Source organism: Tyto alba, unplaced genomic scaffold (assembly GCF_018691265.1).
Source record: "Tyto alba isolate M040663 unplaced genomic scaffold, T.alba_DEE_v4.0 Super-Scaffold_13, whole genome shotgun sequence".
In the NCBI taxonomy this organism is placed as follows: Eukaryota; Metazoa; Chordata; class Aves; order Strigiformes; family Tytonidae; genus Tyto; species Tyto alba.
In genome coordinates this window covers 40,665,314-40,683,902 of record NW_024881275.1, presented here as the reverse complement: position 1 = coordinate 40,683,902, position 18,589 = coordinate 40,665,314, and the positions used below count along the sequence as shown (strand labels likewise).

At 41.5% G+C, this 18,589-nt stretch overlaps 1 protein-coding gene across 7 annotated transcripts; it reads left to right on the top strand.

The window, feature by feature from the left end:
* Positions 1-1,562: 1,562 nt before the first annotated feature.
* On the top strand, positions 1,563-16,535 carry NFIL3 (nuclear factor, interleukin 3 regulated). 7 transcript variants are annotated; one of them, XM_042787950.1, is made up of 3 exons: positions 1,563-1,770; positions 9,773-9,839; positions 12,522-16,535. In XM_042787950.1, exon 3 carries the CDS (start codon positions 12,708-12,710, stop codon positions 14,082-14,084), a length of 1,377 nt encoding a protein of 458 aa, XP_042643884.1. In that variant the 5' UTR covers positions 1,563-1,770; positions 9,773-9,839; positions 12,522-12,707; the 3' UTR covers positions 14,085-16,535. The 7 variants fall into 7 exon arrangements, with proteins under 7 accessions (XP_042643884.1, XP_042643883.1, XP_042643881.1 ...); XM_042787949.1 differs by lacking the exon at positions 9,773-9,839 and adding an exon at positions 2,757-2,878; XM_033008933.2 differs by lacking the exons at positions 1,563-1,770; positions 9,773-9,839 and adding exons at positions 1,793-2,622; positions 2,757-2,878.
* Positions 16,536-18,589: the final 2,054 nt, after the last annotated feature.

Genomic DNA, 18,589 nt, shown 5'->3' with positions numbered 1-18,589 from the left:
ACTAGAAATAGGGAGGGAAGAGGGGAAAATCAATGTGAGTAAAGGTTATTAGACTTGCATAATAAACAATCCGGGGAGATATATACAAATGAATTAGAGGCACTTGGATTTACTGGAGGGATGGTATGGTACATGTGATAAAGGATCAAGGGCTGAGACAAACCAAATGTTATTTAGTGAACTCTTCTGGTGCCTGAATTTGCTTCCTGTTAGTTCTACTCTGCTCAAGAGGGCTGTCTCTGTTGACATATAAATACAAGATGACAGAGTAATATACCCGGGCTACGTTAGTGCGGACTGTGCTATTTTGGTAAGAGTGTTTAACAGAATTAAATCGGGAATCATTTACGCTCTGGAACTAGGATTTAATAAAGAAAATTTTCTGTTGTCTCCATAAATTCTACTTGTGAGGGAAAAAATACAGGGAGTCACAAACCTTCTACGAGGAAGAAAACGAGGAATGTACATATCGCACACTTAATCCAAAATGCGTACACGCAAACACACTCAGATGGGAATTGGATTTCTTGCTGGCCGTGTGTCATCTTCTATATTGGAGGTTAAACAAGGGTCAGAGCAGCACCAGGCTCTCTTGCTGAATCTCCGCTTTGTGATTCTCTGCGTTGAGAAGCAGGGCTGGAAGGTGCGGAGAGGTGGGACTGCGGGCAGCGGCCTCCGCGCCGGAGGCGATGGCCCCGCGGGGGCGAGGGCCGGCGTGGGCGAGCTCCCCCGACCCGAGCCCCCGCTGCCCCGCAGCGTTTCAGCGCTGCCGCCCCGGGAACGCGGGCAGAGCCGCGGTCGGCGGCAGTAGCACAGCTCGAACCCCTCGCCCTTGACGACCAGCCAGGGCAAGCGACGCCCGCGCCGCGCAGGACGAGCCTCCCCGCCCGCGGCGCGAAGTGCCCGGCCGCCGTCAGCGGGCTGCCTCCCCCCCCCCTTTTTTATTTGTGTCCTCCCTTCTACGATTATTATCACTGCCTCCCGCGAGCCCGAGCCAAAGCGCGATCCAACGGCGGGTCACCCGTGTGCGTGGCTGGGTGGCAGGTACGTGCCGCGGGAGCGCGGCTCCCGGCCCTCGGGCAATCGCTCCGAGGCGAGAACGCTCCAGCCGGGGCCGAGGGTTTGGTTTGCGCACGCCATACAGCCACGGTCCGATGACGCCAACGCACCGCGGCGGCGGCGGCAAAGCTGCGAGGGCCCCGCTGCCGGTGCCGCTGCCGCTGCCGGTGCGGGTGGGGGGAGCGCGGTGCCGAGGCTCTGCACCCCTGCGGAGGTTGCGCGGGGCGAGCGCCCCCCCACGCGCTGCCGCGGGGCGCCGCCGCGGTTACGTAAGTGCCGGCGCCCCCCGCGCCGCTCCCATCCCACCCCACCCCCACCCCCCCGCCGCGCCGCCCCCCGCCCCGCCGGCAGTTATGCAATCGCCAGCACACAGACCTACTGTACCACACACCGCCCCGCGCCCCGCCCCTCCCCGCCCCCGGCCGTTCCCATTGGCTGCACTCCGGCAGCGCCCGGCGCCGATTGGGGCGGTGTCGCCGCCCGTCACGGCGCGGCGCGGCTGGCATGCGGGCTATGAGCCCCGCGCCGCGCAGCCCTGACCTACTAACACACATCCCTCCGCGCCGCCGCCGTCGCCGCACGCTCCCGCCCGGCCGCTCCGCTGCTGCCGGCACGGCACGGCACGGCATCGCACCACCGCCTGCCTCGCCTCGCCTCGCCCGCGGCCCGGCGCGGGGCGGGGGATGCTGGGCGCCCCGCGACGCGCTGCAGGTAGGAAGGCGCGGAGCGACGCGCGGATATAAAGTTGGGGCGCCTGCCCGGGCTGCGGCGCCCGCCTCGCCGCGGCTGGGGGCGGCGGTTACATAACGCGATCCCAGCCGGCTCCGGCTGCTGCCGGGCGGGGAGGGGTCCGCCAGGCGGGCCGGCTCAGCGCGCCGGCGGGCGGCTCGGCGGAGGGGTGGCGGCAGCCGGAGGGCTGCCCGCCGAAGGCTTTTTCCCTCGCCGGGGGGGGGTGCTCGTTCTCGGCGTACCGCGCTTCCCCCCCCCCCCCGCCCCCGCCCTCCGCTTCTCCCCGCAGCCAGCCCGGGGCATCGCCGACAGAGCTGCTGTCCCGCGTTGCATAATGTGCCGGCGGGGAGCCGGCCGCTGCGGCCGCGAGGGGCGGAGAGCCGCGTCCCGGCAGCCGGCCGTGCCTCGACACCGAAACCACCGGGCGTTGCGCGCCGCCAGAGCCTGCCGGCCAGATCCACCCCCACGCACCCCCACCCCGCTTTCCGGGCGGCGCGGGGGGGACGTTGCCCGCGGGCAAGCGGGATTAATGGCAGCGGCCCGGCCCATGTCCCCGCGCCGCGCGGGGCTGCGCTCGCCTCAGCCCGCTTCGTCACTTTTGTCGCTGTTTTTCAGGGGCTGCGGGACCGATCGCATAATAGTTCCTGGAAATTTTGCATTATGTAACCACAGAATTTGCTGGCAGCCGGGCTGGGAAGAGGGAGCTAATTATGCCATTTTATAATCTCGCTACAAAGAAGCTAGGGCAATCTCGACCTGAAAAAAGCCCTCCCAAAACCCGTAGCTGTAACAGATTTTGCTGAAGTGCGTTTAGTAAGGGAAGTAGACAACTGGGTAAGTGGGGAGGCAAGGCGCGCTCGCCGGCTGCGTGCCGGCAGCCTTAAAACGAGATTTGTGTTGGTCTATATTTAGCCCCATCGCATTTTAGCAATTGTGGCTTCATGTGCTATTTCTGGTCTTTTCTCCAGAGCTGTGCGTGTAGACGTTCGAGGCCATTTGCTCGGATTTTAAACTCCACGCCTTCAGAGACGTTTTGATAAGGCTGTATTTTTAGGAAGGCATTTCGCCCAGACGCTGAGCCATCTCTCCGGTACGGGCTTTCACTTGCCGTTTCTTTAAAAAAGGAAGGGGGATTAGAAAAAAAAAAAAAAAAAAAAAAAAAGGAAAGAACATCTAATTTAAGGGAGGAAGGCATTTAGGAGATGTCAGCCGCGCCGGAGGAGAGAGGAAGAGCCGAGAGTCGTCCCGCCCGTGCCTTGACGGCCGCGGCGGGCGGGGGGCCAGGTGCCATCGGCCCCGGGGGCAGCGGAGCCATGTCCCGGGGGCAGCAGCCGGCACCGCAAGTAGGTCAGTGTGACAGGCGCGGGCGGGGAGCGGAGCCGGTACGCGGAGCCCGAACCCGCGTCCATCTTTTTCCCCCGCGCCCTCAGGCTTATAATGCGCGAGGGGGTCGCCGTCTCCCCCGGCGGCCGTTGGGAGCCGTTGGTGGCCGTTGGGGCGCGGCGGCGGCGGCCGCGCGAGGGCTGGGGGCGCTGGCGCTCCCCCTCAGCCCTTTGTTCTGGGCTGGGGCGGCGGCGGCGGGCGGGTTGGAGCGGGGAAGGGGGGGGGGGCGCGGCGGGCTGATAGCGCGGGGCCGTGCTGAGGGGGGAGCGGGCCGGGCGCCATGCGCCGCCGGTCACGTAGGGGGATCCGCCGGGCCGGGTCGGGCCGCCTTTGTGGCGGGCGCGGTGCGGGGCGTCCCCACCCCCCTTGTCCCACTGTCGCCTGCCGACCGCCAGACAAAGCCCCCCTCCCCCGGCAGGGGTACGGCTTGCAGGTAGGCATGAGATAGCCTAGCACGCCCGCCGCTCTCGCGACCCGCGTATTTTCGTCTTTCGCCTTACATAACGAGCAATAACAACAACATCGGCGACAACAACAACAAGAAAAAAAAAAAAAAAGGCCATTGCCCAATTCTGTTATTTTGCCAAGTCACTTCGGTGTTGCAGTGGCAAAAGCCGTGGCTGGACGTCCTGTACTCCGGGGTCAGCTTGTGCTCTGTCGGCGACGGGAACATAGCATGAAAGTTGGTGGTGATAACTTGGCTTTCAAGATGCGGCGATTTTGTGTGTGTGTGTGTGTGTGTGTGTGTGTGTGTACGGCTAAAACAGTCCTCTAAGTAGACAAAACCAACATCACGGTGCCTGTCACCAAAACATCTAAACTCCAAACTGAGTACCCCAGCCACTGTCTTTATGTTTGTTATACCTGCTGTAGGTAGTAGCAGCAAAATATTTAAAAAACATGGCATTCTTGCATAAATAATTGTTCTGCTACTTGCTTTTTGGGGTCAGGTACAGCTTTGATCGTGAAGCTGTATTGGAGTTACTGTCGTTAAAAACAACCTTTTTTTTTTTTCTTTTCTTGTCCTTGTAACTTGAATGATTGCACTCAGTTTCATTGTGTTTGCTCCTGTGTATGTAACCTACTTTGAGTCATCTTTGCCCTCTTCAGTAATTAATTCAGTCCAGAACCTTGTTTAAAATATTGCTATGTGCATCACTTTTACGGGCTTTATTCAATCAAAATGTTGACTTTGATGGGAAACTTGAATGAATAAGGGTTCAGGTTTTGGCCCAAAGGCCTGATTTAAACCAACAAGTTCAAGGATTACTGAATAAAGATCCTTAATATCATTGACACAGTTATTGCTATAAAAGTTCTCATGTTCCAGATGTCTTTTACTGTTGAAGTACTAACACTCTTTAGAATGATCTGCCTCTACTTTCCATTTTTATTTATATTTTTAACTCATTCTCCAAAGGACTCTTAACTAGCTTTTGAAATACCCAGCTTCTTGAATTTGACTTCAAAGCCTTAAGTTTCTGCTGTGGGTTTTGGGTGTTTTTTTTTTTTTTTTTTTGGTTTGGTTTGTTTGGGGTTTTTTGTTTGGTTGTTTTTTTATTTGGTTGGGGATTTTTTTTTTGTTGTTGTTGTTGTTTTGTTTTTTTAGAAAGGAACTGATCTGAAAGGTGTCAAAAAGCTTAGTCTTCCCATGAGCAATATGAACTTTCCTGACCTCCTAGCAGCTTATCTCATCCTAAGAAGGAACAGAATTTGCCATGCTTTGGCTGAAATTTGTAGAACACACAGATATTCTTTCTATTGCAATAATCTAAATAAAGTCTGTAGAAGATACCAGTACCATGCTGCTTTTTTCAATCCTTTATCTTGAAATAAAGCTCATAAATAAAATAAACCTTTAGCTCATTTTAAATTGACTTATTTTAACAAATAGTTATGCAAACTATCCTTATGCAATAGTTTTTTCCAGACAGTAATCGTGCTGCTGTTATAACATCACTATGATGCAATAATATGAACAATAAAATCCTCTGTGTGAGTCTTATTACACACTGTTAAGCAATGTATCTGACTCATCAGCTTAATTGACTCTTCTAGGTGACCTTGCCATGATCATTACAGCCAGTTATGAGATATAAATGTGCTTAGGATATGTAATAGAAAAAAAATGCAAATAGATAGCCAATTCCTGCAGTCTGTTCTAAAAGAATTTGACAGTTGATTTCCAGGTTACAGTATTTTACAGTGTTTGAAAATAATTTTAAAAACAAAGTATATGTAACTGTCTAATACTGATGCTAAGCATGACTGTCAAAAATAACATTGTATAAGCAAGGGCATACTTTGATTTGACCCTAAATCATTCTTAAAAACTTCTATTAAAAGGTATATCTGAAATTAATTATTATTAAGACTACCTTAGGTATCCTGTTTTTTTTTTTTCCTAATTCATGTGTTGGATCGATCCATGTCCAAGTTAACATAATATGAGACTGAACCTGGTGACAGATATTACACAAATCTATCTGAAAAAATGCCTTATTTAGGATAGAGGTTTTTCCTTTACCTTAGGTTGCTCCGTCCTGGTGTAATTTTCAACCCATCTTGAAGTATTTCAGTAATTTACCAGTTTTTGCCACAGAGGTGACTGTACAGCAGTTAACAGTATAGGTGCCAGTCCTGTGAGACCTCCCCATATGAGTGGAACACAACCCAAGAAAGAAGATGTTGCTCAGCATGGGCAGTGGTTTTCCTGCCTGGACCATCTCATAGAATCAGGAACTCCAGGGATTTCTGTTTCTCAGTGCTGTTTGCAGTAAGTGTTAGATGCCAACATTTTACAGGCTGTGTGTGTTTTACATATTTGTACTTCAGTTGTTATATAACAAGATGCATGTTTAGAGCATCAGCTGGGATTAATTGACATAATTCTGCTGCCTTTAAATAGTGCTGTATAAATTTAGGTCAGCTGAGGGTCTGGTGCCTGCTTGGCATTTTAAGAACACAGTTCAATAATAGATAGTAATTTGTTGTCAGAATAATTAATATTTGACTTTGGCTTTTTTTTTTAAATGGTTCTTAACTAAGGGAAAGCTGAGATTGTATTTCCAGAACACTATTACTATTAAGTTGTAGCGTTACAGCTTTTTGCAGTCTGGTTTTTCCTTCTGTCAAGTAGCTACTGAAATGAGGAGCAGCATACTGTCGTAGTACTGTAACTTCAGTAACCATTGTTTCTATTGGGGTTTTATTAAAAATACTGGATATTGATGTGATATTTAAAGTTGCATGATTTATATACACATACTATGTGTATTATATATATGTAATTAAAAATTTACACAAGTTATATATGCATTTCCTTTGCTTCTCAGTTTTAAAGCTTTTCCTGGCACTTTGAGTAACATTCTTTAGATTTTGTTCTCCCCCCTTCTTAAATCAGAGCAGTAAACAGCTTGTTTGGGAAAAATCTGAACAGATCTGATAGAATCATACCGTCTTCCTAAGTAAATGGAAGAAAATATAGGTCAAATTTGAACCTATTAACCTTGACTGACCTTTTTTGAGCAACAGTCACCTTCAACATAGTATTTTGTGCTCTCCAAATAATAATTTTATTTGCATAATTTGTGTAATTTACCTTTGGGAAACAGGCTGTACTTTAATGAGTTAATTTGTAGTTATTAAGATAAACAGTAACTTAAGTAATTTTCCTAACAATGAAAGCCTTTTGTAAAAATTACATATGACATCAACTTTCTGGGTACAGCTTGGAGGTGGGTAATATGAAGCTGTAGTAGTGTTCTAAATTCCATGACAATCTTATTAATTTTTTTATATTTGATTGAAAAGTGCCCTAATAAATGATTTTTTTTAATGTTCCCAATGAACTATATTGTGTGGGCATCTTCCATTTTTTTTTCTTTCACTAAGATGATCAACATTGTAGCAAAAATGGGTCATCTTGTACAAAGCTATCAACATCAGTGTTCCACTGACCTAATTACACGTTGATCCTGAAACCGTAAGCACTCAAGATGCCCCTGAAGTTGAAAGAAAAGGGAACTGTGTACAGGATCAATAGTTCTGCACTACTCCATGCTGTTGTAATGGATTCATGGTCCCTATGGGTGCAACTATATAATGTCAGTAATCGGTGGTAACACTTGTATTGTAAATACCTTTCCCCTTTTTGACTGTGGATAACCTGTCCAACATAGCATAAAATGCAGTTACCTAGGTTTTCTTCTGAAAGTTTGAACTTCATTTGCTCTACATTGCCTAGACTCTCTTGCCTGCAAATTTATCCTAGGGATAATATCACTCTTCCAGTGGAGCCAGCATTAAAGCTTTTCTGAAACAGGAACATAGTTTTACTAACAGTGCTAGATAAAAGGCAAGAAAAAGTATCTTGAAGGATTTTGGTGGAGGTTGGAATGCGGCCACATCCTCTGTTGGAGAGGATTTATGAATTATGATAGACTTAAAAGATGCAGAATTCCATGGCATAATTTTTGTCTGTGAAAAGCAGTAGAGGTAGAGTGGCTCCAAAGTATTTCTTCAGTGTTTAAGCAGTCTATGTTTAAGCTTAAACTCAGCCTCATGTCCTGCATGTGTAATGAGGATGATATTTTTCTGTACCTCATAAAAGTCTTGAGGTGGGTAGCAACTGTTTTTAAAACACTTTGAAGATAAAGTGCAAACTGTTTTCTGAAGTTTTGCAAAGTTTGAAATTCCAACTGGTCATTTTGGTATCTGAGCAGGTTCTACGCCAGCTCTTCTGGTATGTAGACAGATTTTAAAAATAGATAACCTGTGACAGAATGGTAGCAGTAATATTGTTAATAACACCTATGTAAAATATGGACAACAAATAAAAATATGCACAGAAATATGTTATGAGCTTTTATTGTTTTTCTGCAGTTTGCCATATAGTGTTGATGGTGATAGAGGTGTTTCTTTATTAAAACAGGAAGTTGTACCTAGTCATTATTTTCTTCCCTTTTTAAAGGACTGAGAGAGAAATTTTTTGTATGCATAGTGGTACAAAGTGAATTGTGTCTGAGCATCCAACTGCTAGAAATGGGATTTCACTTAGTTTCATAGAATTACTATAAAAATATTAGAGCAATAGAGCTAAACAATTATTTATCTCATTCTAGGATATGTTTGAAAAGTTATACTTGGAGATAGCATGAATTATTTTGCTAAATACAAATAATATGCAGTTACTCTGTGGGGAAGCATATGTACATGATGAGGCCCACGTGAATTCAGATATGACATATGTAATTAAATTACACAGAAGAGAGACGAAAGATTGTGGCCCTGTCCTTCAACCTTTTGAAACATTTCAGTTATTACAGTGTGAATGCACAAATCCCCAGGATCAGATCCGTAAATGTACCATTTTGACACAGATTACTTAAGTATGTTTTGAAGTCCATGGATAAATTAACTTTTCATGATTTCTGCATACATAATTTCTTGCTTCAATAGCATGAGTTCTATACAACAGTCTCATTAATACTTGGATCTGGGATTGTATCCTGCTTCTGTTGAAGCCAATGGCAAAATTGCTGTGGGAGCAAGACTAGGTCTGTAATTAAGTTAATAGGGTTGAGTGTTATTACATTGTTGAATTGGCACTCAATGCCATTAACATCAACCAACCAAAAAAAAAAAATCTTTAACGGTGACTAATGTAAGACAGTATTAAATGTTGGGTTTATAACACTTTATGAGGGAGTGATAAAGCAATTGAAAAATTAATCATAAGGGAAAAAACTGGAATTTGAAATATAGTCAAAGGAATCATTACAGTTCATTAATTTATGTGTAAATACTGATGTTTTCCAGTGGAATTGTAAAATGCAAGTGAAGTGAAATATCTGGTTTCATTGAAGGCATTTTGCCATTATCATCAGATGGAATTTAATTTGTTTACAGACTCAGCATTGTGCTGATCCACATGGAGAAGTATTAATAAACAAGTGCTTTGACTCCTGTTTGTAAAGCAGCAACTCTGGTTACGGTGATGAAAGTGCTGAAGGAAGATGTGGAAAGAACTAAACATTTATTGTTGTTTTGTTAGTTCACTAAAGTAACAATATTAGAACTAACTACATAAGTAGTAAACCAGTAAGACTGTGTCAGGGGTTACACATCTGTCTTGACAGCTTTGCTGATGGACTCTGGCAGAGAATAGAGTTGAATACTGGATCCCAAAACATCGTCATTTTGGTTCACACTTAATATCTTCTGTAGACTTGCATGCTACTTACACTCTATTTGTGCCAGGAACAATGTGTACAGGAGGGAGACTGGCCAAAACAGGAGTTGCCAGTGCCTCAGTGAGCAGATTGTACACTGGAATGGCCCAAACTACAGAAGTCCCATGGCATAAGGGACATGAACTCTGCAGGTTGTTGAGTTGTTAAATGTAGCTCAGTGCCAGTGTTAGGCTGCAGGAAATGATGCTTGGGCATGCAGTTGATTTTTTACTGATACATAGACGGTCATACTGATGAACTATGCCATTAGTCTACATTCACTTAGGAAAAAAACCCCAAACCAATCACTTTTTGCTTATTAATAGTATTGCTATTATTACTATTATAATTAATAGTATTTTTCCTAGATCATAGTGTTGGACAAATACCGAAGTACCAAATGCCAAAGATCACTTTGAACTGGAGCCCATACAGGTACACAAAAAGTCATAGTTCTTATCCTGAAACAGTCTGGTTTGAGACTAAATATATTGCTTTGATATCGTGTGGAAATGGAAGATTGGAGTATAAGAGGAAAAAAATGTCAGAGTAAACTTGTGTAGGTATAGTTTAATTCTTCTAAAATATGCACAAATCCTGTGTTTGTAAGTACTTCATTGCTGTTGCTACTGTTTCAAGTAAGTGTAGATGTTCCTGGGTATGTGGCAGATAAATATATAGAAAATAATGATGTATGCATTTTAGTATACCCTTTCTAAGAGAATAAATATTTTTATTTGAGTTTGGGTGTAGCTCTCTAGTATTGTTAAATTCAGCAAGACCTTTGTATTGGTAAGGCCCTGAAATTTCGCAAAAGTTGCTCTGAACCCTTTTTTGACTTCTGTGAGAGTTGGCTGAGATGCATGCTGTTACAGATAAAAGTGATGATTTCATACGTATTCAGTACATGTTACACTGCTTTCTGATGTGTGCCGTAGAAGGTGTGTGCATTTTGTCAGAAATGTAGAAGTTGTTAATGATACAGATGTACCCAGTGATTGTAGTATATCAAGACAATTATGGATCAATAGCTGTGCACTACCAGTGCTACGGGATAATGAAATGAAATCCCAGTATTTTTCTTCTTTTAATGTGAAGTCATGTTACAGAGACTGAATATTCTACAAATGCCACAGACATTCAGGTGGCCTTGTCTTGTGTTTTTTTTTTGTTTGATTATTTATTTATTTTAAATTTTTTTGTGTTTAACAATGATTTTTTGTTTTAAAGTATTGGGTTGCACTACATTTTAAATGGCATGCATATTAATTAAACCACTGATTACATGTAGCAGTGAAATGGACAGAATGGCTATACAGCTTCTTCAGCAAATGAAATTATACTGAATGTTTGGACAAACAGGTGTTGCTTTGTTGTGGGGCTTATTTTTGTTTTTAAACCTGATCCAGCTCCTATTTAACTTGACAGAGAATTCCCTTTGATTCCAGTTTGAATTTTGGATCAGGATCTAACTATGTAATTGCTTGTGTGTTAGAGATACAGTTCTCCTTTACAAACATGGCAATTTGTGGTGCTGCTTTTGCACTAAAATGTTAGATGCTGTGTTTGGTGTGGCTGGCTTCTAACTCTATTTTCCATTAAGCCTGTATTATCGAAGACAAATAGTTACATGTCAGTAATTAACCATGGATTTTAGGAAATTCTACTTAGCTGTTCTATTAAATGTGTTAATTTTTCATGACAGAAGAGTTGGCATGGCTTGATGGAACAGAACCCAGCTTGAAACCTGAGTCTTTATGACCCTGCTTAATTGTTATTACATCACTCACTCCTCTTTGCCTTCTGGAAAAGACAAGAGAAATTGGCAGAATACAATTCATTAATTATTTTATAACTCTCCCAACTGATAATGTTAAAATGAGTTTCATTAGTCATTGTAAAAACATTCCCAATAAATAGTGATTTTAATCTGAAGTAGCAGAATTTTTTTGTGTGTGTGTGTGTGTGTTATACAGGCAGGAATAATTTGTGACTCAATAGTCAGTTCTATAAAAGCACTTGACACATTACATTTATTTTACCAGGAACATGTCTGACTGTGGAAAATGAGATATTGAGAAGATGTATGTCAGATCAAGACCAAATGATTTTATGAGAATAAAGTATTTTTACATTAAGAGGGATTAAATAAAACAAAGGCCAATTTAAAAGCAAAGTTCAAATTTAATGATTAAAATGTCTGAAGCTAGAGGTAAGGCTTTTAGATCTAAACTTCCAGTTTAATGCAAACACTTTTTTAAAGGGGCACATGCCTCAATGGTATTAAACTTTATGTCAATAAGACTATTTTTGAAATGCAAATTGTTAATTAAATGTTATTTCTCTAATATATTTTTCAATACTGATTTTAAAGTTTTCTTTGAAAGACGAGGAAAAAATTATGTAATATTTTTTCTTGTCAATAAATTTTTAATAGGTATTTGCCCAAATTATGTGTATGTGTTTATTAGTTTGAATGGATATGATTGATCAAAAAGGCATTTTAAAATTCCAAGTGTGTGTGTGCATAAACATTTCTGTGTGTACATATATGTATGTATATATTTTTATGTAGGATGCAAAAACAATAATTAAATCTTTAGTAGCTTTACTAGATAGTGGTGTTATTTTAAGACAATAGAAAGCATTCCAACTTCTCTAAATCAGCTTGTGTTATTTTTAATCCACGAAGGACCCAAATATACATCATTTCTAAGTCATACACCACAGCTGTTTTCAGAAGAGATCCTTTAATGTGGAAGAACAAGATACTTTCCAGTGCTGCTCATCAACATGCCTGGTGTCCTGCAGTGTTGAGTGTTGGAGGTTTAGGTTGGTCAGTGATATCATGGAAAGTTCTGTGAACAACATTACTGTAGGATCAAAACTCAAATATTTTTTTTTTTAACTTGGATCATATTGTATTTGTTTTGGAAGCAAATCTGCTACCTAGGTATCATAAAGCTTATAATATCTGTTGTTTCAGTGTTGAGCTGTCTTCATATTACAGCAGGTTTAATGAAACAAATGCTAGACTAAACTTTTTATCAAAAGCTACTTTTGCATGTCCTGAACCAGCAATTCCTAAGTGGTAATCAAATTCTCTATTTATTCCAGGTTTTTAAGAAAATTCCCATCGCCTCTGCCAAGAAAATTGATTCTAGACACTTCTGTCTGAGAATATGAAAGAAAAGGAAGAATGTGTGTGGATTTAAAGTTACTGTATTTAACAAGTTGTGGAGTGAGTAGTACTGGGGAAATAGCTTGCTCTGTTGCTCATTGTAGATCTACAAAGTGTTTCTGATGCAGCTGAGAAAAATGCAGACCCTTAAAAAGGAACACGGACCTGTTGACACAAGTAGCAATGTGGACAAAATCATGGTACTTAAGTCTACTTTAGCAGAAGTGTCTGAAGAATTGTCTACAAGTGAAGATATACTACTTACTGAAGCAAGTAGTGGAAAAAGCAAATCTTCAGCTTGCCGGAGAAAGCGAGAATTCATTCCAGATGAAAAGAAAGATGCTATGTATTGGGAGAAAAGGCGGAAAAATAATGAAGCTGCCAAAAGATCTCGTGAAAAACGACGACTAAATGACCTTGTCTTAGAGAACAAACTAATTGCACTGGGAGAGGAGAATGCCACTTTGAAGGCAGAGCTGCTTTCATTGAAGCTAAAGTTTGGTTTAATTAGTTCTGCAGCCTATGCTCAAGAGATACAGAAACTCAGTAGCTCAACAACTGTTTATTTCCAAGACTATCAGAGTTCCAAATCAAATATTAACTCATTTGTAGATGAACATGAACCATCTATAGTTGGTAGCAGTTGCATTTCTGTCATTAAACATTCTCCTCAAAGTTCAATGTCCGATGTGTCTGAAATATCATCTGTAGAGCATACTCAACCAAGTCGTATACAAAGCAACTGCAGAAGTCCTGAAAATAAATTCCAGATTATAAAACAGGAGCCCATGGAATTAGAGAGAGAGCCAAGAGATGACAGAGGTTCATATAAAACATCCATATATCCAAACTACATGGGAACTACCTTTAATGTGTACTCACATTCTCCTCCTCTCTTGCAAGTTAATAGGTCCTCCAGTAATTCTCCCAGAACATCAGAAACCGATGATGGTGTAGTTGGAAAGTCATCTGATGGAGAAGATGAACAGCAGGTTCCTAAGGGTCCAATCCATTCCCCAGTTGAACATAAAAATGTTCATGCAACAGTTAAAGTTCCAGAAGTGAATTCTTCAGCTTTGCCTCACAAGCTTCGAATTAAAGCCAAAGCCATGCAAGTTAAAGTGGAAGCAATGGATAATGACTATGATGCAACACAGAAATTGTCATCACCCATTGACATGTCCTCAAAAAGACATTTTGAGCTTGAAAAACATGGTGCACAAAACTTGGTGCATTCTTCTCACACTCCTTTCTCGGTTCAAGTGACTAACATCCAAGACTGGTCACTTAAACCAGAACTCTGGCATCAGAAGGAACTCAATGTAAAAATTCAGAGTGGTTGCAAAACTGGAGTTGCTGAAATAAAAGACAATCTCTACAATGTCTCTGAGTCAGAGAACCTGTATTTGAAGCAGGGCATAGCAAACTTATCTGCAGAGGTTGCTTCACTTAAAAGACTTATAACTACACAACAAATCTCTGCGTCAGACTCTGGTTAAGTTACTACTGAATAAAGGCTAATTGTTTTAAAGGATGTCATTTGCAGTAGATCAATATGTTTTGTATTATGCTGAATTTTCACTGGACTTGTGATGTCATTTCACTGTAATGTTCACATAATGTCTGATGGGTGTCTTTTTGTGCACAAATTATTATGAAGACTAGGTTGTGTTATGATCACTATGCCTTGTGTATAGTCAAGTAGCCTGTACAAAGGCTGTATATAGTGAACTTTATTTTCTTTTTGTTCTACTATAAAGCGTGCAAGTTACCAGCTACAATAAAACATTGGTGACAAACACAGAACATCTACTCCAGTTCAGTTGATTTTATGAACTTGTAAATAAGTTGTTAATTAAAAACTGGCTTTTTCTTACACTGTGCTCAACTTCACTTACGTGTTTGGTTTTTACAGCCTAACAACCAAATTACAATTTACAACATGTTTAATCCTTCTGGCCACCTTTTTCCTTAACACATTTTTTTAGAAGAGAATAGAAATAAAGTGAATATTTATAAAAGAAACAGTACCAATTTATAGCCTTAGCCTTCTTTAACTTATTTATTAGTAGAAGTTAACCAAAAACCATGCAAATTCTAACCCAGTAATTAATATTGACAACTTTTTTTCTCCTGTTTCAAATGAGACAGTAATGAGTGTCCTGAATGGTTTATTGTGACAAACCAATTTTTCAATATTATAACTTGGTGTTTTAGATGTAATTAGTTAAGTTGGATTTGTGCATCTGCAAAGTTTTCAGAGCCTTGCAGTGACAGAATTGCACAGCACCATCTTTGTCAAGGGGTGGCTTGTGCATGCAAGGGGTGCAGGCAGGGAAAGGAGAGTGCACCAAGGCTGCCTAAAAGTCTGTCCCTCTTGCATACCATGGTTCTTTTAACGGCAGACCGTGGGCCACCTATAGATGAAGGATAAGGCTACTGGATCTGTAAACTCTGAGCTCAGCTAGGCAAATATCTACCTAAGGGGCAGGCAATAGTAGTAGCAGAGTTAGAGGAGATCATCTGCTATTTTAGTTCCCAGTATGGGACATAATGCAATTTTAAGTATGAAGTCAGTCTTGCCACCAATTTGGCCTTGGTTTCAACGGCTTAGTTAACGGAACTGGAATACCCTGGCTCACTACAGGGCAATTTGCAAGAACTTCTGTAAATGTAGAATAGAGCCTATGTGAAGAACTGCACAGTCCAGATACTACTAGCCCCTTGGAATTTATGCAGATTGTAAGTTCTTCACTTGATGACCGGTCAGGGCTGTGGTGCTCTTTGTCTTTGAGAAGAGCCGTTGAACCACGGAGACTAGAATTGCATCACATATCCTTGGTTTGGCTAACCAAAGTCTTTCATTTAAAATTAATAATAATTTATGAATAGAGCATAGACTTGGCAGAGGTTCTTTTCATGATACTTCCCCCTTCTTTTAACGTACTAATAAATCAGACTAACAAATAAGCTTCTTCTTAAAAAGCTTTTTATTACTTGCCATACTATATAATGAATGGAACCTTTCCATAGACTTAAAATACTAATTAAGAAAACAATACATAGGTATTGTTTTTTAAATTCATACTTGACTTGAGTGAGAGGAAGTTTGTCAATTTTTTGGGGATATGAAGAGGAGTCTGAGTCACTCCCAATAGCTCTGAAGCTTGATCCAGCAGTCAAGGCAATGGCAAAACTCCCTGATTTCAGCAAGGCCAGGATTTGATTCTGTACCTTTTCAGGAGCTGATGATTCACAGTCATGTTCTGGGAGGACCTTGGCACAGAAATCACTGGTACTTTCTGAGCTTTTTTGAGCCTTCTAACTGCTGTGCTGTATTTGTGGCATTCAGAGTTAATAAACTGTTATTCTTTTTTCATGCCTTAATAATACAATAGACCCCATAGCTGGGCTCTGTATGTATTTGGTAATTAATATAGATGACATTTCAATGTTACTGAAAATAAGCTCAGGATTATTGCATGAAATGTAAACATTTGCATTGAATGATGGGGATATGAGACATGAGGCAGTGATTGCTACTGTCTCTTTGCTTGCTAAGTATCTTCTGTAAGCAACAATAAAATTCTTTAAGTATTTTGCATATTATTTATCACATGTAATGTGTTCAAGGAGAGGACTTAAAACTCTCAGTGTTGCCATCTGTGTAAGCCTAGATCTATTGGGTTTTTTTCCATTTCTTGTTACAGTTGTTTGTCATAATGGAAGAATGTTGTCCTCTTTCTAGCTCATTATATATTTTGTGTATCTGTTTTGTGCAATTAATACTTAACAGTAATGATGTAGTTAATTTGTTGAAGGATGTCATTGCAAGAAAGTTATAGCATGGAGCTTAGGAGCACAATCAGATGTTATTTATACTCCCTTTATACCTTAGTGTTATGCTTCATTTGAAGAAAGAAATAAATAATTTGTCTTTTGTTCAAAACTGGATCTAATTACAACATGATTTCCTATTATGTTCATCGTCCTAGTCCCAACACAGAAGTGTTAGCTGCACAAGTGTCCCTGTGCTGAAGTTACTATTTCTGCAGCTAATACTTGGAGTATCTTCCACAGATGTTGTAAATGCAGGAGCGTGGGTGATACCTACAAAGCCCTGTGTTCTTGGCTACAGTTGCAAACTGGCCAGATGAAACTCTCAACTGCAGTGAGCTTGGGCTAGATGGTGTCCTCACCCAAGGACCCTCACCCAAATTTAGTCTGCTTTCCTTCAGGACATGATACTGGGAAAGATGGGGAGTCACGCTGACTGGGGAGAGGGAGAGAACACGGTGGGACTCTGCTCCCCTGCTGCAGCTTTAAGCTGCTGTGCCGTGACGCTTGGGTATGACCAGAGGAGCTGGGAGTCACATATCTGTGTCCTCCAGCCTGCCTTCCCCTGTACTGCAGCAAACAGAATCGGCCTCCATGAAGAGAATGTCCTTGGCTGGTCTACTAGTCTCTCCACAACAATTTGTGCACTGGTTGGTCTGAACACAAAATGGGCTTTACCTAAGTGGATATAAACTGGTATCACTTCTTGTAAGCTCAGCGATTAACTGACAAAACAACATGAAATGTGCTGCAAGTAGAGTCTTTCTCATGTGAAGGAACATGGATGACTAGAAAATAACTAAAAAATGAGTATAGAATGTGCCTTCAAATGAGAATGTTAAGGAAGACCACATACAGAAACAGGGAACTCCAGAGACTTACCTATATAAATCGTAATTTTTCATGGGAACACAGGAATTACCATGCTCGATTAGTTTGGCTAGTCCCAAGCCTTGCCTGTGATAATTTTTACTATGAAGGGCTTCAGGGAAAGTTTTAAGAAAAGGTCACGGCAAGTAACTGTTGATTAGCAAGGTACGTTTTTTCCTAGTGACATCAACTGGTGGCTAATCAACACACTGAAGTATGACTGAAGTATGACTGTGAAGTATGACAGATCCTATGTTAAATCTGTCTAACTTAATTATATATAAACACAGCAATATATCCACATGTTCTATCAACACCTATATTTTGGTAGGTACAAAGATTGAATGTGGATATGCCCATACATATACTGAGCCCATACATTATGATTTTCTGAGCTCCCTCAACTTTCTGCCTTCAGCAAAACTTAGATATTGCATGGGATATATTTAAATGTTGTTAACATTCTGTAGAGCCAAATATCCCCTGTTTCACTAAAAAGAGACAGGTAACTGGCAACTCCCGGTTAATCTTCTCTTACTATTTTGGATGTTTTCATTACGGCTTTCATGTCCATGTGAGCAGTTCATGACACTAAAAACATTTATTTCTGTAGAACTTAACAGAAATGTAAAATTGCACCATAAATATTTATGAAGTTTTATTAAAATACCAACTTCTAAAAACCTTTCCTACTTGCTAGTACATAAATATGCTGTTGAAAATACGCAATGTACAATGAATTTAGTAGAAAACTCACAGAGACTATAATTAATATATGGTGTCTTCACCCAAAGACGAATTAATATGGCCTTTATTAACCCCATATTGTTTTAAAAATACTTTTACAGTTTATTGCACAATATGAGCTTGGTAACTACAGGTATACAACAAAACAATTTTTGGTATTTATTGCATAAGAATGAGTAGCACATACTGTTCCATTACAGTGCCAAATTAAAAATTGAAAATACTAAGCCAAATCCTAAGGCTTTTAACTCAGTCTTAGATTATATTTTCCTTTAATGAAACAGAGTTTTTATGTGTGCAATAAGGGACTTACTCAAGATAAATAACATCACCAAGACATAATCTTTACAGTTCACTCATGGCATGGACTCCTACTGATTGTCCTATCTCTAAGGCTAGCTTCCTTGTGAAAAAATGATATATTTCTATCACTGGCATTATAGGGAACTTGCTCATGTACAAAAGAGAGCACAGCCAGATATTCAACTATTATTTATTCAATGACAGGTCTAAAAGGACTCACTGAATTATGAGCAGAAGCTCAGAGTAG

Coding starts and splice junctions, on each gene's coding strand:
- NFIL3 (XM_042787947.1), top strand. CDS start 12,708: ATGCAGCTGAGAAAAATGCAGACCCTTAAAAAGGAACACGGACCTGTT.